The sequence below is a fragment of the Spermophilus citellus genome (assembly GCF_964194105.1).
Source record: "Spermophilus citellus genome assembly, chromosome: 3".
NCBI classification, from domain to species: Eukaryota; Metazoa; Chordata; class Mammalia; order Rodentia; family Sciuridae; genus Spermophilus; species Spermophilus citellus.
In genome coordinates, this window is record NC_138184.1 from 88,801,731 (window position 1) to 88,823,822 (window position 22,092).

Here is a 22,092-nt window from a genome sequence, read left to right on the forward strand (position 1 = left end):
CTTGAGAGGGAGCAAGGAGCCCAAACTTCCAACTACCCAGAACCTGGAGTGGCCTACCCTGAGTCAGGACTTCTAAAAAGAGTCTGATAAACTCACCAGCTTAGAATGGACATAGGACAGATGAACGCATCTCTAGGATAAAAATATCACCCACACTCGCACTGTGCCTGTACCTTGAATTTATTCCCAGACCCCTCCTTGCTTGCTTCCTGAGTGGAAAACAGTTCACACCATCGGTCATTCCTCAGCATCCACACTGCCTACCATGTGCCAGGCACTGAGCCAAACCATTAATGTGCATTCTCTCCTTTTATGTACACAACTGATCTGTGTGAGTAGGTGCTATTAGTATGCTTGATTCTAAACGGGAAATCTGAGGCTCCATAGAGTAAATTGAATTTTACTCCCCAGGGCTGGGGCTGGGTTTCTTTGCCCTCAAATGCATCCCTTGCCCTTCCTCTGCTGTCCTCTGGACCACAGGGAGGCCAACCCTTGGGGCGGCCAAATCAGGGGACTTATTGAGCCTACCTGGTGACTCCAGTCCCTCCTGGATCCCAGAAACGCCACCTCCTGTCTTTATCCTTCTAGCAGTCGGAGTAATGGTAGACCCCCTGCTCTTGCTATTTTGTAGGGGCTTCCCCTCTGGTTTGGCCCCCTCCACGGTCCTTCCATAGCCTGTGGGGCAGCTCTGTATTAATTCCTCTCTTCTGGTACCTCTTTTTCCTAGTTGGAGTCTCAGGAATATATGGCCTTTGGTAAAATCAGATCAGCCAATTCATTGGATTTGGAATGAGGCAGTCCTCCTTCTCTGAGCACAGTATATCCTGTAAGAGGGAAAAGAGTAGCTACCACTTATTGAGCGCTGTGCTGAATGCCAGACAAATGTTCTTTCGTGGAATACTCAACAGTCCTGGTGTCAAGTGCCATCCCTGTTGCCACTTGACAGATGGGGCTTTGAGAGGTTGGGTTGCTTGCACAGTTATAAACTGTGGCACAATTATAAACTGTCAAATCAGGGGTTCAAATCCAGGTGAGCCTTGATCCAAAGTCTGCGGTTTTCTAATCTCTCTTGATATTCTGAACACACTGGCAGCCCCCGCCCACAAACACGCTAAGATTCCACTTCCTTGGCTGGCTAAGGCCCCACCCAGCTCACTTACTTACAGAAATCTCTAAGGGCTGCTAAAAAAGCCCTTCATGTCACAACCTAGAGGCTTTGAACTACAGAAATTTATTGTCCCCTAGTTCTGGAGACCAGAAGTCTGAAATCAGCTGATATCTATAGCCATACCCGTGAAGTTGCACAATCTTGCCCAAAATCAGTGTGTCAGCAGGACCTCACGCTCTGAGGGGTTTAGGAGAAGATCTATCTGTTCAGGCTTTTCTCCCAGCTTCTGGTAGCCTCCAGTGTTCCTTGTCTTATAGACAGCTCTCTTATCCAGTGTCTGTCTCCTCACATCGCCTTCCTCTGGGTGTGTCTGCCTGTTGTTTTGTTGTTGTTGTTTGTTTTCTGTACTGGTGTTAGAACTCAGGGGCACTTTACCACTAAGTTACATCCTCAGCCCTTTTTATTTTTTATTTTGGGACAGGGTCTTGTTAAATTGCTGAGGCTGGTCTTGAACTTGGAATCCTCCTGCCTCAGCCTCCTGAGTTGCTGGGATTACAGGCCTGCACCACTGTGCCCAGCTTCTAGGAAGACATTTAATCCTGCTGATGTCCCACCCCTTTAAAGGATACCTGATATTCCCCAATATCACCAAAATATGCACTGATAACATTTATTCCAATATTTTACTACAAAACATATATAAAGGATTTAACACTGCTAATTTTGAAAAAGAACAAAATTGAAAGATTTACCTCTACTTCAAGATTTATTTAATTAAAAAATTTTTATTTAATTTTGTCAGGCACAGTGGCGCATACCTATAATCTCAGTGGCTTGGAAGGCTGAGGCAGGAAGATCACAGGTTCAAAGCCAGTCTCAGCAACTAGGCAAGGCTCTAAGCAACTTTGTGAGACTCTGTCTCTAAATAAAAAATAAATATAGGGCTTGGGATGTGGCTCAGTTGTGAAGCACCTCTAGGTCCAATCCCTGTACAAAAAAAAAAAAAAAAAAAAGAAAATCAGTTTGATTGGGAAGACAAGACAGAGGATCAGAGGATCACAAATTTGAGGCCAGCCTGATCAACTTAGTGAGATCCTCTCTTAAAAGATTGGGGATGGGCCAAGGTTGTGGATCAGTCGTAGAGCACTTGCCTAGCATGCATGATACTGGGTTTGATCCCAGGAACCACATAAAAATAAACAAATAAAATAAAGGTATTGTGTCCATCTACAACTACAAAAATATTTATAAAAAAAAAAAAAAAAAAAAGAAAAAAGATTGGGGATGCAGCTCAGTAGTAGAGCACCCACCTAGCATGCATCAGTTCAATCCCTAGTACTTCTCCCCACACACCAAAAAAAAGGTATAGGTACAAACCCATGAACCCAGACATTTTTCTGATGGGGGCTAGAGTATAGGACTGGACTGAGCCCTACAAGTTGAAGAAGTGGAGAGCAGGAGGCAAAGCATACGTTCCCCACAGAATGGTCTCTAAACTCCCAGAAAATCCTTTTGAGATCAACACCAGGCACAAAACCTAATTATGAATTTTGCACTAGTCCCTTGATAGTCTCTAAATTTTATTTTTAAATATCTTTTTTTTGTAGTTGTAAATGGATACAATACTTTTATTTTATTTATCTTTATGTGGTGATGAGGATCAAACCCAGGGCCTCATATATGCTAGGCAAGTGCTCTACCACTGAGCCACAACCTCAGCCCTTCTTTTCTTTTTTGGTACCAGGAATTGAACTCCAGAGCACTTACCACTGAGACACATCCCCAGCTCTATTTTGCATTTTATTTAGAGACAGGGTCTCACTGAGTTGCTTATTGCCTTGCTTTTGCTGAGGCTGGCTTTGAATTTTTTTTTTTTGAGAGAGAGAATTTTTTTTTTTTTTAAAGAGAGAGTGAGAGAGGGGGGGAGAGGGAGAGAGAGAGAGAGAGAGAGAGAGAGAGAGAGAATTTTTAATATTTATTTTTTAGTTCTCGGAGGACACAACATCTTTGTTGGTATGTGGTGCTGAGGATCGAACCCGGGCTGCACGCATGCCATGTGAACACGCTACCGCTTGAGCCACATCCCCAGCCCTGAGGCTGGCTTTGAACTTGTGATCCTCCTGTCTCAGCCTCCTTAGCTGCTGGGATCACAGGCATGTGCCACCGTGCCAGGCTCTAAATTTTTTTCTAGCCTTTTAACCCCAATTCATTGACCATGAAAATCTGGCTCATTCAGAACTGCCTTCCAATGTGAAGCTGGCACCTAGGTAGGGTGGCAGAAAGATTTCACACATTCTATGTGACACATATAGGGACTTGCTGACAGGGAGGCTGATATCAGCTCCACAGGACAAGTCTTGAACCATTAGAAACAACTGATACACACATGCATGGCTTTCAGAATGAGTGAGCTTCCCATCACCTCAGGTATACAAGTACTATTCTGCAAGAGCAGAAGATCAAGAAATGGTGGCTCTTTTATTATTACTAATTTTTTTTGGGGGGGTTTCTAGCTTTAGAGCAGTGAGAAGAGTCAAGCCATCATAATGGCTCCAAGAAAGCATGCCTTTTGAACAAAATGTAAGTGGACATTTCTTTGAGAACTTGTTGGGCAAGAAAAGCCAGAGGGTTTCTCCAGAGCTGGATATCAGATTGACCTCTGCTGAGTATCTGAGTGAAGGCTTGGGCGTCTAACTTTGGGGTCCACGAGTAGATATCTGTAATATCTCATCTTTGCTTAGAGAATCAGGGCTCAGAGAGGTTGGGTAATTTGTCCAAGGTCACATTGCAACTGAGCAGCCAATGGGACACACAACCTTCAGCACCATAAAAGACTCAAAATACTTGAACCCTAAATACCATCTAGTTCAGTGGTTCTCAGACTTTGCCTGAAAAAGTTGCTAAAGTTAAACTGCTTGGATGGGTTTTCATTACTTGCATTTTAACAAACATACCTTTGGAAACTCTGATGTTGGGGACAGGGATGATCAAGGTTGCCGTGAAGTTCCGGATTCTGGAGACCCATCAATTGGGTTAAAAGACCTATCCTACTACTTCTTCTGGGCCTCATTTTTCTCATGTGTAAAATGGTGACATTAACACCATGGGATTATTGTGAAGAATTCCCAAGTTTAATGTAACATATTTAGTAAAACAATAAACTAAATAATTTGGTATTAGCTAACATAATCTTACATATTTAATATGTTACAGTGCTTAGAATAGTGCCTGTCATTAGGAAGCACTAGTTTAGTGATAACTACTTTTTTACCCCACGTGAAGGAGAACTTGCTACCTCCCAAGGCAGCTCATGACACCTTTGATCAGCCCTGGACTGTTGCCATTGGTCAGCATGGGCCAGATAGCCACAGTCCTTTCAGTTGGATTTCTATAATCTTGTGCATAGTTGGTTGAAAATATTTTATTTGGCTTTTTCAGATGTAAGCCCCCAAAGGACAAGAGCACACCTCCAAGCCACAAGGGGGAGCCATGCGTGATGAAGGCATTGCAGGAATTGGAAGTCTGGATTTTGTGTCCTTTGGCAAGGTGCTCTCCCCCTCTCTCTGTCTGAGGTCTCAGTTTTTCCATTTGTTAAATATGGGTTTGGTGCATCTGGCTCTAACAAGGTCAAGTTATTACAAACTGGCCCTTAAGCACTCTGAAACAGGAGGCAGACCCTCCCAGACCCTCCCCATGGGGTTGAACCTAGGCCCTCACACATGCTCTATCCCGAAGCTATATCCTGGCCCTTTTTATTATTTCTGATTTGTGCAAATGGTGAGATTCAAAACTAGAGACTTAGAAGAGGGGGAAGGGAATGATGTAGGAGCTTGAAAGGAAACCATCCTCACTCCCTTTCTGAATCACCACTCCCAGATCCTTTTGTTCCTCCTCAGTCAGCAAATCTCTGCTCTTGGCTTTCAGTCTCTTCCCCCTCCAGACCTCAGACCCCATCCACCTCTGGATATTGTGTATCCCCAGATGGGGTTTCTCTGTAATAAGGGACATTCATTATTTTATTCATTGAATTGCTTTCTTTTGGGAAGCATGAACTCCACTCTCAGGAAGGTCTTCTGCCAGTGGGGAACAGGGACAAACAGGGAAACAAATAAGCAAGCTAGGTGACTTCAGATACTGTGGTGATCAGAGGTATGAAGGGAAGACATCAGAATGAACAACCAATGGGCTGCGTGGTTAGGGAAAGTCTCTACAGGTGATATCTGAACTGAGACAAAGGGAAGGAGTAACAAGTACAAAGACTCCCAGAGAAACAAGCCCAGAGAGGTGAGATTTCAAATCCCAAGTTTCCAATCTTCATAAAAACACGAAGGGCCGTGTCTGGAGCAATCCCAGAAACTTGGGAAGAGGGGGCCTTCAGTCTTATCCCATAATGCCGTTGGGTTGAGGGCCGCCCTCTAGTGGTAACAATAGTTAAATGTCACATTTGCAGACCTGGAATGCCACATGCCGGTGACTTTATGGGCTAATTCTGTCACTCAGTCTTGTTTCTCCCACATTTATTCACTCAACAAATATTTCCTGAGTGCTGAGTATGTGCCAAGGAGTCTTCTCAAATGCTGGGGCTAGAAGCTGTGAAGTCAATGGTTTCTGCCCTGGAGTTGATATCCTAGCTGGCAATTCTTAAGCCCAGTACTCTACCTCTGCTCACCTCTTCCCCACTCCCCACCAAGGAAAATTGGCTTTCTAACGCTCCAACAGCCAGAGAGCTCAACTTCAGAGTGTTTCTTTTGCAGTTCCCTTCCCCCTGGAGTGCTAGGCCCTGGCTCTGCATTACTGGCTCAGAATCAGCTCAAATGTGACCTAGTCAAAAAGGTGTGTACATATTGTCTGGCCCCCAAATATAAAATTCCACAAAGGTTATCATTTTCCTGGAATCCCTCAGCTTCCCACTTTTCTTTTCTTTTCTTTTTTTTTTTAAAGAGAGAGTGAGGGGGGAGAGAGAGAGAGAGAGAGAGAGAGAGAGAGAGAGAGAGAGAATTTTTAATATTTATTTTTTAGTTCTCAGCAGACACAACATCTTTGTTGGTATGTGGTGCTGAGGACCGAACCCGGGCTGCACGCCTGCCAGGCGAGCGCGCTACCGCTTGAGCCACATCCCCAGCCCCCACTTTTCTTAATGTGTACTCAGAAGACACTTATTGAATGGGTTTGAGAGTTCATTGTTAGGAAAATTATTAATGGGGTACTGCCAGGCCCAATGCGTGTCAGATGCTTGAAAGTGTAAGCCCAAATCACCGTCCTGAAAAAATATAAATAAATTAAAAGCTCCTAACATTCTAAAATTTAAATGGCATCCCTGGTACTACCCCTCCTTACCCTATTTTATATTTTCCCACACATTTACATTAAAGAATTGAAATGTACTTATCGGTGTTTGTGTGTCTCTGCCGCTAGCATATGAGCTCCAAGAGAGCAAGGTATCTTGTCTCTCTTGTTCACCAGCCTACCTGTCCTTAGCGCCAGGAACAGTGTTGGCACCCAGTAGGCATTCAATAAACACCGAAACAACTTCAGACCTCAGCTTGCAGTTTTTCCAACAGACCTTGCGCCACCTTGTTCGAAGGGGGAAACGTGCCTCAGAAGGCGCTCAAAGGTGACCTTAGACGGCCCGACCCAGGAGTCTGAGCTCTGAGAGCAGGGCCATAGCACAGCTGCGAAGGGACACGCCAGAAGCAGGAGCGCAGCAAAGCCTGCGGGCTTGTGGCGCTTCCAGGAAGAGGCGCGGACACGAGCAGCTGCGCGCCCGCGGCTGTGGGCGGTGCTATCAGAGGCAGTGGGTCACATGACCCTCGTAGGCGGTGCCCACCCAGTGGTGGGCGGGGCCCAGTGGGAGGGACGCATGCAAATAACGCCGGGGCGGCGGCCAATCGCTGTACGCGCCGAGGGTCCGGACCCGGGACGGGACGCTGGCCCGCGCGCAGGCTCGGGTCGCGACCGCCTGGGGTTTTGGCGAGCGGCGCGACGGGCCTGAGAGCTGGAGCTGCAGCTGCTTACTACACCTCCTCCTTGTCCTGTGCGGCCGGCCGGGAGAGGCCAGGCCCGCGTGGGGGGCAGGCGGCGGTGCGGCGGGAGCCGCGACCGCTGCCTTCGCAGGCGCCCGGGCCGGCCCGCGCCTTTGCAGCGTGCTCCATGCATTCGGAGCCCGCCCCGCCCCCGAGCAGCAGCAGCCCGGAGCTTCCCCTCAGCGGCGGCAGCACCACCAGCGGCAGCCGCCGGAGCCGCCGCCGCAGCGGGGACGGGGAGCCCCCGGGTGCCCCACCGCCGCCGTCCGCCGTCAGCTATCCGGACTGGATCGGCCAGAGTTACTCCGAGGTGATGAGCCTCAACGAGCACTCGATGCAGGCGCTGTCCTGGCGTAAGCTCTATTTGAGCCGCGCCAAGCTCAAAGCCTCCAGCCGGACCTCGGCTCTGCTCTCCGGCTTCGCCATGGTGAGCTCGGGCCGCCCTGCCCTCCCCCCTCCTGCTCCGGCCGCTCCCGCCCGCAGCCCCGACGGGGCCCACTGGGGAGCAGGCTGGGCGGGCCGCGGTGAGGGGAAGAGCTGGGAGAAGCCGTCGTGGACGCGAGAGGGGGGCGAGAGGCGCTGGACGTGAGGAGAGGTGGGCGACACTGGACACCCGATGTGGGGTGGTGACAAGTCGTGCAGGTGTTCAGGGATACAGGTGCCTTAACCAGAGCAAGTAGGGTGCAGCAAATGGGAAAGGGACATAGCACGAATGATGCGTCCCCAAAGTTAGATCTGTAAGAATACCACCCCGCGTGATGAGTCAGGGAAAAAGGAGGAACTTAGAGCGTCCGACCTATTTGGGTGCAGATGTCCGGAGGTGAGGATAGGGAGATCCCGGAGCTGTCTTGTGCCCCAACAGCTGAGGCCGGAAGGTGTTGGCTATATTCTTTTATCAACTAGTAGAGGGGATTTCCTGACACCCTTTTTTTTCGCCCCACTTTCCGAGAGCCTCAGCCTGGGAGTTTGACAACCACTTTCCATCCTCAGTTTCTTCTCCTGAAACTAGCCACTGAGTCACTGGGTGTGGGGGAGGAGGTGGGACATGTTCCCCTTGAACAGGCTCTTCTTTGATTGCAGGCATGTTTTCCTCTCCTTTGATCCCAAGGAGCTGAAGTGAGAAGCCTCTGTGTGGGGTGGGGAAGGCTGCAGATTTGGTCCCAGAAGTGGCTCTGGGGATACCTTCAGGCCTGGGATCTTGGCGTTTTTCTGGGACAGGACACTGCATAACAACTACATCATTATTGCTTTCAGTGACATCAGCCTGCATTAACAGAGCCTACCCTCCCACCCCAGCACTCCAGCCTCCCCTATGATGAGCTAAGCCCTTGGCCTTGAGGATGGGAGTGGCTGCACCCTGATGTTTTCTTGGGAAGGGAGTGTGTGGCTGGGTCTCTCCTTGTGCTCTACAAACAAGTGGGCCAGTGCAGCAGGGCCCAGAGTACACTGGGCCACAGTGGAAAGGCCAGGAGATTAGGGGTCAGGAAGCAGCTCTCCAGCTTTGCCACTTGCTGCCTGTGTGACCTCAGGCAAACCACTATCCCCTCTAGACATTATTTATTTATTTATTATCTTTTTTAGCACTGGGAATTGAACCTAGGGCCTTGTACATGCTAAGTGAGCACTTTACCACTGAGCTACATTCCCAGCCCTTTTTAATTAATTAAAAAAAAAAATCTTTATGTGGGGCTGAGGATCAAACTCAGGGCCTCAAACCTGCTAGGCAAGCACTCTCATGCCGAGCCACAATCACAGCCCTAATTTTTAGAAAAATATTTTTAGTTGTAGATGGATACAATATATTTATTTTATTTATTTATATGCAATGCTGAGGATTGAACCAAGTGCTTCATACATGCTAGGCAAGTGCTCTACCAGTGAGCCAAAACCCCAGCCCCCCAACCCCCTTTATAATTTTTATTTTGAGACAGGGTCAGTTTAAGTCGTGATCTTCCTGACTACCACCCCAGCCCTGAATCTTGATTTCTTTTTTCTTTTTTTATGGTGCTGGGGATTGAACCCAGGCCTTGTGCATGTGAGGCAAGCACTCTACCAAGCCCCTGGATCTTGATTTCTGAAATGATAAAAAGATTTCTCTTCCCAATTGAGAATGAAATTGAGGGATCCCTTAAGAGGAGATCTGAGGGGCTGGGGATGTGGCTCAAGCGGTAGCGCGCTCGCCTGGCCTGCATGCGGCCCGGGTTCGATCCTCAGCACCACATGCAAACAAAGATGTTGTGTCTGCGGAAAACTGAAAAATAAATATTGAAATTCTCTCTTTAAAAAAAAAAAAAGAGGAGATCCGAGAGAGGAGAGTAAAGGGGGAGATCTCGAATTTTTTTGTTTAGGACAAAATGATGGAATTCTATTCTGTCAGTCTAAAATTCTAAGTGACCAGTTTGTCTTGTGCCTAAAGAATCTCTTAAGAGGGGCTGGGGTATAACTCAGTTGGTAAAGTGCTTGTCTCACAAGGGCTGAACTCTGAACAAGGCCCTGAGTTCAACCCCCAGCACCAAAAAAAAAAAAAAAAAAAAAAATCTCTTAAAAATAGTTGACTTTTCAGGGCTGGGGTTATGGCTCAGCAGCGGAGCGCTTGCCTCGCACGTGTGGGACCCTGGATTTGATCCTCAGCACCACTGTGTGCAGGTTTCCTCCCCTCTAACCTCACTCCTCAGCAATCTCTTGATTTTTTTTTTTTTTTTTTTTTTTTTTTTAGAGAGAGTGAGAGAGGAGAGAGAGAGAGAGAAAGAGAATTTTTAATATTTATTTTTTAGTTCTCGGCGGACACAACATCTTTGTTGGTATGTGGTGCTGAGGATCGAACCCGGGCCGCACGCATGCCAGGCGAGCGCGCTACCGCTTGAGCCACATCCCCAGCCCAATCTCTTGATTTTTGTCAAGAGACTTTCCCAAGGCCACACAGCTAGTGTGGTGGAGCTGGATTTGGACCCAGGTCTGCTGGTGCACAAAGCTCTGATCAGTGTCCAGCTAGCAACATGGTAGGACCAGGCTTAGGGAAAAGAAAGAGCAAAACAGTTTCTTTGAAACCAAAGAAAGTTTTTTTCAACTTATGGGGAGGGAGCCACCAGTTGTCAGCTTTTCCCTGCACCGCTCTGGGTTTGAGATGGTGGGATGCCTGGTCCCTTTTCCTTGGGGTTATAAATCGTAGTTGTCCCAGACACCTTCTCACCCCAGTACGGGTGAGGATCCGATGGGTAACACTTTCTGGCTTCTCAAATTCTCTTCCTCCTGACGAAAACAGGCCTTCTTCCTCTTGCTAAAAACAAGGGCAGGGGAAGTCGAGAGGCGGGCAACAGTGATCCTTGGGTGGGCCTTGACTCACCCACACTGTCTCTTAGGACCTTTATTTTCCTCAGCCTGTGTGGAGAAGGCTTCCTAGCACTGCTGAAGGAACCCCCAAGTTCTGCAGGCAGGGAAGGGCTGAACTCTGGGACAGCCTCCATTCTGGGGCAGCAGTTACCAAAGGGTAACTGTTTACCCCGAAGCCGGAATTCTATGGGAGAGATCTGGGTGCAAGGTGGGCGATCTGACGGTTCTCCACCCGGTCCTTGAGTGAGCCTCAGAGAAGAAGGGGGGCCTGGCAGCCCTGACACCATGACAACAGAATGACAAGTTTCCTGGATTACTCTCCCTTGGCCTATGAGTCAGCACAACCAGCTTCCTGCCCCCAGAAGGCTTCCTTCCTACAGACCCAGAATATCTAGGAGCTAACATGACCTTTGAACTCTAGGAGGCAGGAGAGTTTCCTAGAATGCCAAATTTACCTGCTCACCAGGTGAGGTTGAGGGGGGATCTTCCAAAAAGCCTGGTAAGAATTCAATGATTCTCTATTCAGGGGAGAGGCCTGGCCCAGTGCCCAAAAGTGTTGGGGATAGGCCTGGGGACCCAGGGCAAGATGCTTTACTGCTTTGAAGCCAGTTTTCTCATGTATACGAAAGTGGAAAGAGTCTCCTCTTGACTACCATAAGGATTCGTTTTAAGGCCAGACTGGGCCCTTGAAGCATTGAAGACTTTCAGCATCTGATGATGTACACTTTGGCTGGACGCTCTCTGGTTGGTAGACAGGGTTCCGGCCCCCGACAGCATTTCTACAAGCAACCACCTGTTCATAGAAATGTACCTGGGCTCTGCTAATACAAAACAAGGGCCCCTGGGCCAGATGTGGTGGCGCATACCTGTAATCCCAACAGTTTGGGAGGCTGAGGCAGGAGGATCACAAGTTCAAAGCCAGCTTCAGCAAAAGCAAGGTGCTAAGCAACTCAGTGAGACCCTGTTTCCAAATAAAATACAAAATAGGGCTGGGGATGTGGCTCAGTGGTCTAGTACCCCTGAGTTCAAGCACAGGTACCGCCCTCTCCCCCAAAAAAGGGGCCCTGGATCTGAGGGTATCCTTGGGGACGTTGCTTCATGCCTCTGTGTGTCGATCACCTCTCAGCCACAGGTAAACCAGTCCCAGCTTGTCCCTGTCCCCTGCAGGACTGTGGTAAGCAGGCGTTGTGATCCAGTCTACCGGGGAGGGCAGGCTGTAACGTTAGCCTAAGCAGACCATAATTGGGAAGGTCGCCCTGCTGCCGTAAACAAAATGCTTTCCACGACCTGGGATCAATTATCTTTGGATTATCTGCCTCCTCAAATTCTCTGCCTGCCAGCACCCTTTGTTTCCAGGTTCCAAAGCAGGTTCAGAAGTTTGTTGGGATTCCTGTGAAAATAAGCTGGAAGGAAGCACTCAAATCACGAGATGTTAGTGAGCCTCCAGGACATGATTGGCATTCAGGGGGCATGGAGATGAGCAAGAAATGACTATTTCCACTCAGTCCTAATCCCTGGGAGTAATGGTTACTGCTGTGGTTGACTGGGCTCTTGCACTCAGCTAGATAGTGCCAGATGCTCCAAGTATATCATCTAGCTTCCTATAGCCTGCTAAAGGTTGGTGGTCATCCCAGATGAATCATTTGCCTGAGGTCACCTGACTGGGAAGCCACAGAGCCTTGGGATTGTGATAGAGGAAGAGAGGAAACATCCAAGAGTTGTAGGAAGACAGAGCTGAGAAGCTATGTAGTAGAGGAAAGCAGAAACGTTGACCCTAGCCAGACAACTTGGGTTCAAGTCCCAGGTCTGTCTCTTATGACTGTGAGACCCTAGAGAAATCACTTAAACTCTCTGGGCCTAAGTTTCCTCACACTTGTAATCCTAGGTAATGGGAAGGCTGAGGCAGGAGGATCTCAAGTTCAAAGCCAACCTGGACAATTTCGCAAAACTCTGTCTCAAAATAAAAAGGGCTGGAGGTGGTAAAGTTCCCCCTCATTTGATTCCCCAGTATCACCAATAAAAAGTTCTGGGGATATAGCTCAATGGTGCAAGGCCTGCATGTACAAAGGCCCTGCTAGGTTCTTTCCCATCTTCCACCGAAAAAGCAGGAATAAATAGTGCCAACCTCATCGGGTTGAGGATTCACTGAGTTAGTGTTCAAAGCACTTCTATACAGTACCTGACTTGTTATCCAGAACTTGCTTATCCTTGTACCCATGGTGTCAGGGCTGCTTCCTAAGAGTTGAGTTGGAAAAATGGGATTGCAGCTGTACCTTGAGGATGGCAGAGTTAGGGCTTGGAGAAGAGCCCTCTAGCCAGGCAATGGCAAGAACCGTTACAGAATTGAGAAGTTACAGTCTCAGGGAGAAGCAGGGATATGGCTGAGGTTGTGGGTGTGTACTATGATGAAGGACCTTTGGTTGGCTGTTGAAGAAGCTTAAACTCTTGTGCAGGCAATGGGGAGCCATCAAAGGTTTTCAAGGAGTTGCGTGAATTCTGTGATACTAACAACGAAGGTGGTTACTATTTACCAAACCCCTGTTGTGCCAGGCATGAGTCCCAACCCTTTCCTTTCATTCTTGTTTAATCCTCACAATAGGTCTTCAAAATGTGTTCTGTAGACAGGAGGTTGAGATCACCAGCTAGGAGGACTGAAGCGCTGGTCTGTCTGATTGTAGTCTTCTCTCCTTTCCCATCCTCTTGCCTCACCCTGCTCAGCGGATTGAGACCTGGGTCCTTGGAATCTTCCAGATTCTCAGTTCTGCATGCTAGATTTATACCCCGGGGTGTGTGTAGATGGAATTTTGCTGAATGCCTCAAGAGGAAGGTGTCCTCCGCCCAGCAGAGAAGCCTTTTGTAAAACTTCACAAATGCCCCTGTGGCCTATTTCTGGAGTTCTCAGTGAGGAGCAGTATAGAGAGCCCTGTGGCTGCTGGGTCCCTGGCTGGGAAAGAGCGCATCGTCGGTGGCAGAGGTGGGGGTAGAGTTCCTTGGAGGAAGGAAACCGAATGTAAAATTTAAACATAAGTCAGCAGATTTCCCTCTGATGGAACTGTTAAATGCCCTTTAATGTACTCACCGAAATGTCAGACTGATCAGATGCGTAGAGTCTTGTGGGACTGTGATTGGACAGTTAGTTGCCTTCAGGGAGCATGGAGCTAACCCAGGGATGGCCAACCTGTCTGCAAAGGGCAGTTCACTAGCTCTCAGGGGTAACCACTCAACATTGCCATTTGCCAGAGGCTATATGTAAATTATGGACGTGGCTTATGCCAATAAAATTTTACTTATGCTGTGGTCTCCAGACTTTTTTTTTTTTTTTTTTTTTTTTGGTGCTGGTATTCAAACCCAGGGCCTCAACCATACTAGGCAGGTGTTCTAACTGAGCTACGCCTTCAGCCCCAGTCTCCAAATTTTTGAGCATATATTCCTAACAAAGAACTTTAGCACTTAGCCTCACCAATTTATAAGGAAATAAATGATACATGTGCTGTAATATGTAAGTATAAGAATACAGAATAAATGTGGAAAGGACAAGGTAAATAATCAGTAAGTGTCGTAGAAGGTCTAATAGGATGTTCTGTTTCCCAGGGGATCACCTGTGATTGTCCTCCAGACACTTTGGAGACCCTGGGCTGAAATGGTTAAAGTCAGGCCTCCCTGTTTATATTCCTTCAGCCTCCTTTTATTGAGACCCACAGTGGAAAGTAGAGGGAGCAAGACTTTTTTCTTTTCTTTTCTTTTTTTTTTTTTTTTAATTTATTTATTTTTAGTTCTCAGCGGACACAACATCTTTGTTTGTATGTGGTGCTGAGGATCGAACCCGGGCCGCACGCATGCCAGGAGAGCGCGCTACCGCTTGAGCCACATCCCCAGCCCCGACTTTTTTCTTTTTTTGCCCTATACTGGGGATGAACCCAGGGCCTCACATGTGCTGGGCAAATGCTGTACCACTTAGCTGTACCCCCTTTTTTACATTTTATTTTGAAGCCACGTCTAAGTTGCTGAGATTGGCCTGAAGCTTGTGATCCTCCTGTCTCAGCCTCTGAAGTAGCTGGAATTAGAGGCGTGTGACAGCACACTGAACTAATTCCATTTTTAGGACATAGTTGGTAAATGTGGCAAAGGGATAGCATTGATTGAAGGCACTTCACATGTCTGGAAATATTTAAGTGTTTAGTGCCTGTCATCCTAATATCCCCATTACTAGGCAGGGATCTTGCTGTCTATTCTCTAATTCCTCTCTAGCAGAGGTACATAGTTTTTTTAGACAGGTAACTATTTTCCCTGAATGAACAAATGGCCCTGATCCTCCTCACCTGGGGTCCAGGGACAGCTGTGACTTGGAGACTTGGAAGATAATATCTGCACATTCTTTTTTTTTTTTTTTTTTGGTCAGTGATTGAACCCAGGGGTGCTCAATTGAGCCACATGCCCAGTCCTTTATATATATATATATATATATATATATATATATATATATATTTTTTTTTTTTTTTTTTTTTTTTTTTTTTTAATTTAGAGAGAGGATCTCGCTGAGTTGCTTAGGGCCTCACTAAGTTGCTGGTTTTGAACTCGGGATCCTCTTGACTCAGCCTCCTAAGCCACTAGGATCACAGGCATGCGATCAGTTTTTTCAAATGAAGCACGAATTAAATGAAACAACAGCAGCGTGCGCGTGTCTTGTAAGAACAGGCTATTGGCATGCTTCAAGGATAAGTGGTGTTTGGTAGAACTTTCATTTCTATTATAAAAGTGTGTGTATTTATAGAAACATTTGGGACTAGTAGGCTGTGTTAGTCAAAAGAGTTTGTAGAGCTGGGGATGTAGCTCAGTGGTACAGCACTTGCCTAGCATGTGTGAGGCCCTGGGTTTAATCCCCAGCATCAAAGAAAGAAAGAAAAAAAAAGAAGAGTTTATAGACCACTGACTGAGGCCTTGGGCTGTAGCTGCCCACCCTCCTAAAAGGTTAACAAGAGAAGGCCTAGCTAAGGAGAGAAAAGTCATTCCCCCCATCTGTGGGTGCTGGGGTGAGGCCAGTTATGGGAGAAGGATTGCCTCAGAGGGACCTGGACCACCAGGTGCCCCAGGTCTCCATGGAGCCCAGCAGGAATGAAGAGGGGTGGCTGGCATTCAGGTGGGGTGGGCAAACTCCTGGCCAAGTCATGTCAGTCAGGCCCTGCCCTCTGCAGAATCATGTAATCCTTTAGGGGCCTCATTTAAGGCTTGGCATCTCCAGCAGGGGTCCCTGGACCAGAGTGAGGCGGGGCTGGTGGTCTTTCCCCGTTCCTATCCCAAGGAAGCCCGGTGTGTCCAGGTTCAAAGAGGCTCATGACTGGCTGGCTGAGAGCTGTTTATTTTGGGTTTATGGGCCCAGCTCTCGGGCTATATTTACCTTGTGAAGCTGCATGCAATCTGATCTGATCTGATGTCTCTGGGACTCCTCTGGGGCCCTGGCAGTCAGCTGCCAGATTCTGTGAGGTCCCCCTGATTTTACTCTCCCCACCCATGGGGACATTTCCCAAGCAGGAAGCTTTCTGGAAAAAGCAACGACTTTTATGCCTGTGAATAGTTTCCATTGAGGTCTATGATTGACGACAACTGTTCTTTTTTCTCACTCTGAGTCCTTTGTTGTAGGCAGCCCCATGGCATTGAACTTGGTTCCAGATGTGACAATGGTACATTCAGCCTACCTGTGCAGCCGGAGTTCTAGGAATGGTAGAGTCCAGTGAGGTAATGGGGTTTCTTCCGGAACACAGGAAGAGGCCCCTTCCTCTTCCTCAGAGGGCCCAGCCTCTCCTCAGCCTAAGGCCTGAGGAGGGCTGGCTAGTTTTGGCATCTCCAGGCTGGGTGTGTCTCAGCAGCTGCAGAAAACTTAGTTTTCTGGCCCTGGAGGCCATGGGTGTGACAAATGGTGTGGAGTGGGCTCTGTCCTGCAGAGGTGGCCATCTGGCCAGGTGTGGTACAAGGTACACATTCTCCTTGTGCCAGGGTTGGGCGACCTGGCTACCTCACATGGGGCAGGTAAGGTCCAGAGTGAGGGACGGAATTGGGGCGCATGGGCTCAGCCCCCTCCGGCCCCAGGCCAGAGTGTCCGGGAGCTATTTCTCTTCCGCTTCAAGCTGTTTTTCTTTTTAACTAAGATTTATTAGCTTCTCCTGCGGCTGGTCCTATGCTAAACATTTAGACGTCAAAACCTCATTTAACCTCCTCGGCAGCCGCACTCTGTGATTCCCGTTGCTCACAGGCTTCCAAGAGGCTTGGAGTTGGGATCCCCCACGCAGCAGCCAGGGAGCTCTTGGGAACAGCTGATCTCACTTCTCAGAGCCTCAGTTTCCTCATTTGTAAAGGAAGAATAGAGGTATTACTAAGAATCGTCAACATTTTAAGTTTATTGCATGCCAGGTCTTGTTCAAATGGCTCTCTTCATTAACTTTAGAGTGACCATAAGGAGTGGGCCCCTATTTTATAGATGCAGAAACTGGGTCACACAGAGGTTGAAATACTTGTCCAAGGTCACCAGCTTTGTAAATGAAGGTGCCAGTTTCACACCCAGCTGTGGGTCTGGGTGCTGAAGGATTCTCTAAATGGGGAGATACATGACCACATGACCTGGAGGTGGCTGGGATGCAGGGGAGGCACCAGGTGGGGAGCAGATTGAGAGTTAACTGTACTCATCCCTTCCGCCAGAGACACCCCGGTGCCTGGCTTAGGGCCTGACCTACCTGAGGACGCTAGACATTCCCATTGAGTAGATCAGTAACTAGTGGGCCTGGGGTAAACCAGCCGCAGTTCCCCTACTTGTCCTTTCTCAGGTTTCAGGTTCCAGGACAACAGGCCAAAACAGGAAGAGGAAGTATGGGGAGGTGTCAGGAGGCCTGGCTGCAGAGGGTGCCCCCACTTTTCCAGGTGTGGGCAGCCTGGGGGCAGAGCAAGGAGCCTTGGAATATGGCCCTTGATCTGCCTGCCCTGGTGGCCTGCCTTGCTGCCTCAGTCCCTCACCCGCATGGGCTGAGATGCCTAACACCCTCACCCGCATGGATTAGGAATGCTCAGCGTTGGCTTTAGGCCACCAATGATCTTAAAAGAAAAACAGTCAAAATTCTGATGGCACTGCCCCAAATTTACATGAGTTTGAACTGTTTTGTAAACTCACTGGCTGAAAAGTGTATATATCCCTGTCAGATGCGGGAATTCTCAAGCACAAGTCTGTGAATCCCATTGAAAAGGTCCTTGAGGATATAAACTGGGTGTTTTGAAGTCGTCCATCCCTTTCCTCCATCCTCAAAGGTCAGCTCTAGACTGACCTTATTCCTGCTGCTTCCCTCCCTTACAGACAGGGCAGAGTCTTTACCAGTGTGCCAGGTAGAAGCAGGAGCCAGGTGTGCTGACTGGCCTTGCTGCTCTCTGGCTAATCCTGCTCCTCCATCTGGAGGCTAGAGACCCCGCCGGGGGTTAGAAGGGGATTTCAGGAAGAGACAGTGGGTTTTTAGGGTGAAGTTTCCAAACTGAACTCACTTTTTGTGCCATTCTATTGTGTGCCTGGCACTAAATAGGTCACATGGATTAACTCAGTCCTCCTGACAACCCTCTGAGGCCTGTGCTATTATTCCCATTTCACAGAAGTGGAAACTAAGGCATAGAAAGTTGAAGGAAACTGCCAGAGTCACACAGCCTAATTAAGGGAGAGGAATCAGGGTTCAAAGCCAGGCAGCCTGGCAGAGGAGAGCTGGTGAGGAGGAAGGAGCCCACCCTGCTACCTAGAGGTGCACGGAGCTCAGCGTGTGGGGCAGGCCACTGTGAGGCTAGTGGGTATGCTCCAGCATCACACACCCTCTCTTTGAGCCTGCCACACACACAGTCGCTTTGTAAAAAGCCCTGTCTTTAACTGGGCCTGGTGGTGCGCTGCTGTAATCCCAGCCACTCTGGAAGCTGAGGTAGAAGAATTGCAAGTTCAAGGCCAGCCTCCACAACTTGGTGAGACTTTCAACAATGTAGCCAGACCCTCTCAAATATTACAAAAGGGGTTGGGGGCATGGTTCATTAGTAGAGCAACCCTGGATTAAATCCCCAGTACCACGAAAAAAAGACGCTTCCTTTGATGTTATTGTCACTGGTGCCTGCTGCTCCCGTCCCTCCTGCTGAGCAGGCAGACCCTGGCAGCCTGCCTGCTGCCCGCTGCCTCTGGCCCAGATCTGATGAACTGGCTCCTTCACATAGGGGTGATTGGCAAGGCCCAGGTGAGAAGAGCAAGTAGCAGGCCTGGAGCATGCCCTTGGTGACCCCCAGATCCACAGGTCTCCAGGAACTGGAGGGCAACCAGTGCATTGCCCTGGAGCTGGGCAGGAGAAGGCCTTGGGACACCAGGGTTGAGTGTCTCTCTTCTGGGAACCTCTTGGTTCCTTGTTGGTCTGTGTACTGTGTTCTCAGAAGGGGCCTGAGGAGGGAGGGCCTTCACCTCTCCATCCCCCAACCTGTTCTTTGTCCCAAGGGCAGGGTGTAAAGGAGAAGCCCTGCTTGATGTGAGAATTGATGCCAACAGAGATGGTGATGGTTACCTCTTTTTTATTTTTTATTTTTTGGTGGTATGCTGGGGATTGAATCCACAGCCTTGACCATGCTAGGCAAGCATTCTACTACTGAGCCCTAGCACCAGCCCCTATATATATTTTTTAATCATGGTAAAATATGCACAATCTAAAACTTAACCATTTTGTCCATTCATGGTGATTGGTTGGTAATGTAATTTGAGAGGTGTTTATCCTGTACCAGATACTCTCACTTAATTGTTAAAGTAATTCTTTGCATTAATATGATACCCCTATTTATGGGTAACAAAGTTGAGGCTCTGACAGGTTAAGTGACTTGCCGAGGGACACACAGCTGATGAGCTCCAGGCTTGCTTTCTTCACCAGTTCTTTTTGCTACTTATTTGTGGTGCTGAAGATTGAACCCAGGACCTTGTGCATGCGAGGCCAGCACTCTACCAACTGAGCTATGTCTTCAGCATCTCTTTCTGTTACCTCAAAACCAAGTGGGTAGGCTTCATTATCCCCATTATATACATATGGAAACAAGCTCAGAGAGGCAAGTGACTGGCCCAGGGTCCCGTAGCCTGATGAGAGACAGGATTACTTATTTTTATTTTTTTAATATTTTAGTTGTGGTTGGACACAATACCTTTATTTAATTTATTTATTTGTATGTGGTGCTGAGGATCAAACCCAGGGTCTCACATGTGCAAGGAGAGTGCCTCTACTGCTAAGCTCCAACCCCAGCCCAACTTACTTTTATTTTTGATTGATTTTTTTCTTTCTTTCTTTTTCTTTTTCTTTCTTTTTTTTTTTTTTTTTTTTTTTGGTGATTGGGTCTCACTGAGCTGCCCAGGCTGTTTTCAGATGGCTCTCCGCCTCAGTGTCCAGGTACCTGGGACAACAGGTGTTCACCACCATGCCTGGCTTTGGGGAGGCCAGATGTGCACGTGGTTCATTCAGTCCTGCCACTCACCCTGCTGTCTCTCTCCCCCAGGTGGCCATGGTGGAGGTGCAGCTGGATGCTGACCACGACTACCCGCCAGGGCTGCTCATCGCCTTCAGTGCCTGCACCACAGTGCTGGTGGCCGTGCACTTGTTCGCACTCATGATCAGCACCTGCATCCTGCCCAACATTGAGGCCGTGAGCAACGTGCACAACCTCAATTCCGTCAAGGAGTCACCCCACGAGCGCATGCATCGCCACATCGAGCTAGCCTGGGCCTTCTCCACTGTCATTGGCACACTGCTGTTCCTGGCTGAGGTGGTGCTGCTCTGCTGGGTCAAGTTCTTGCCCCTCAAGAAACAGCCAGGCCAGCCGCGCCCCACCAGCAAACCCTCACCCAGCGGTGTGGCCACCAATGTCAGCAGTGGCATCACCCCAGGTCAGGCAGCGGCCATCGCCTCTACCACCATCATGGTCCCCTTCGGCCTGGTCTTTATCGTCTTTGCTGTCCATTTCTACCGCTCCCTGGTCAGCCATAAGACAGACCGACAGTTTCAGGAGCTCAACGAGCTGGCTGAGTTTGCTCGCTTACAGGACCAGCTGGACCACAGAGGGGACCACCCCCTGACACCTGGCAGCCACTATGCCTAAGCCCTCCTGTTGGGCCCTTCAGAGCTTTGGCCTTATGCCCTTCCCCATGACCTTGTCCTGCCCCAGCTTTGAGGACAGCCTGCAGGAGGCCGGGCTTGGTCAGGGCACAGAGTAGAGGGAAGGGGCTTTTTAAACAAGAAATTACTGCACTTTGAGACTTTCCTCTAAGAGAGTAAGCACTTCCTGTTCTTCCAGCTCCGGGGCCACCTCCTGGTAGGAGGCAGTGGGGGCCAGAGTGGGGACAGATGCTCTCTTTGTCCCTATTCCATCACTGTGCCAGTGCCACCCGGATGCTTCCTGTCCTCTCCGTCTCATCCTCCATCCCCGTTGAGTGTCGAGTGTGTGCATGTGTGTTAGCACATAAATATACTCATAAGGGACACCTCTTCCTTGTGTCTGTATTTGTTGTGTCCTGGTTCCAAGTCAGGCAAGCCTCTAAACAGTTTTTAAAATATTTTGGAGGGGTTGGGATGTAGCTCAATGGCAGAGTGCTTACCTAGCATTTGTGAGACCCAGGGTTTGATCCCTAGCACCAGAGAAAAATATAAAATAAGTTTTTAAGTTTTTTGTGTCCGTGTCTGTACATATGTGTGGTACTAGGGATGGAACCTAGGGTGTGGTGCGGGCTAGGCAAGCACTTTCCCACTGAGCTACACTCCCAACCCCTTTTCCATTTCTTTCTTTTCTTTTTTCTTATCTATCTATTTATTTATTTTGAGGAGGTACTGGGGATTGAACTAGGGGCACTCAATTACTGAGCCACATCCCCAGTCCTTTTTTATATTTTATTTAGAGACAGGATCTCACTGAGTTGCTTAGCACCTCACTAAATTGCTGAGGCTGGCTTTGAACTCACAATCCTCCTGCCTCCAACTCCTGAGCCGCTGGGATTACAGGCGCCCAGCCTCAACATTTTTTTTTCCCCCCGAGAACTCTTTGGAACCTGCAGAAAACCTGTATAAATAGTAACTAAAATATGTATAGTCATTTCTTTTTATTTGAGGTAGTTGCATTCTATAAATCACCATGAACTTTAGGTGAGCAGTACTGAGCCATTGCTCCTAGGGAAAATCCAGGGTTGGTTGCCTGCCAGCCTCTGGTATGATATTTTTGTCATTTAATGAAAACATTACCTTGTTTTAGGTGTAATTCTATTTAAAGACATTTTTTTTTTTAAGAGAGAGTGAGAGAGGGGAGAGAGAGAGAGAATTTTTAATATTTATTTTTTTTTAGTTCTTGGCGGACACAACATCTTTGTTGGTATGTGGTGCTGAGGATCGAACCCGGGCCGCACGCATGCCGGGCGAGCGCGCTACCGCTTGAGCCACATCCCCAGCCCCTATTTAAAGACATTTTTATTGTTGATTCATTACCATTGAACTTTAAACAAAGCTTATTTAACACACATGTTGTCTCTGTAAGAGACATTATCACCTTGTGTTTAGGAATGCTAGACAGATTTCTAATACTGTATTTGGGAATCTTTTCTTTTTGTGCTGGGGA

General features: G+C 48.2%; 1 protein-coding gene and 1 long non-coding RNA gene across 3 annotated transcripts in view; both read left to right on the top strand.

Moving 5' to 3' along the window:
* LOC308644292 overlaps nucleotides 1-22,092 on the top strand; it is a 104,095-nt gene that overhangs the window by 42,993 nt on the left and 39,010 nt on the right. The gene's annotated exons all lie outside the window — the stretch shown is intronic.
* Nucleotides 7,082-20,977, top strand: LOC308644917 (calcium release-activated calcium channel protein 1). Of its 2 annotated transcripts, none has more exons than XM_081286747.1 (2): nucleotides 7,082-7,558; nucleotides 19,990-20,977. In XM_081286747.1, the coding sequence occupies exons 1-2, from the start codon at nucleotides 7,259-7,261 to the stop codon at nucleotides 20,587-20,589; spliced, it is 900 nt and encodes a 299-aa protein (XP_081142873.1). In that variant the 5' UTR covers nucleotides 7,082-7,258; the 3' UTR covers nucleotides 20,590-20,977. The 2 variants fall into 2 exon arrangements, with proteins under 2 accessions (XP_081142873.1, XP_081142874.1); XM_081286748.1 differs by lacking the exon at nucleotides 7,082-7,558 and adding an exon at nucleotides 7,573-7,726.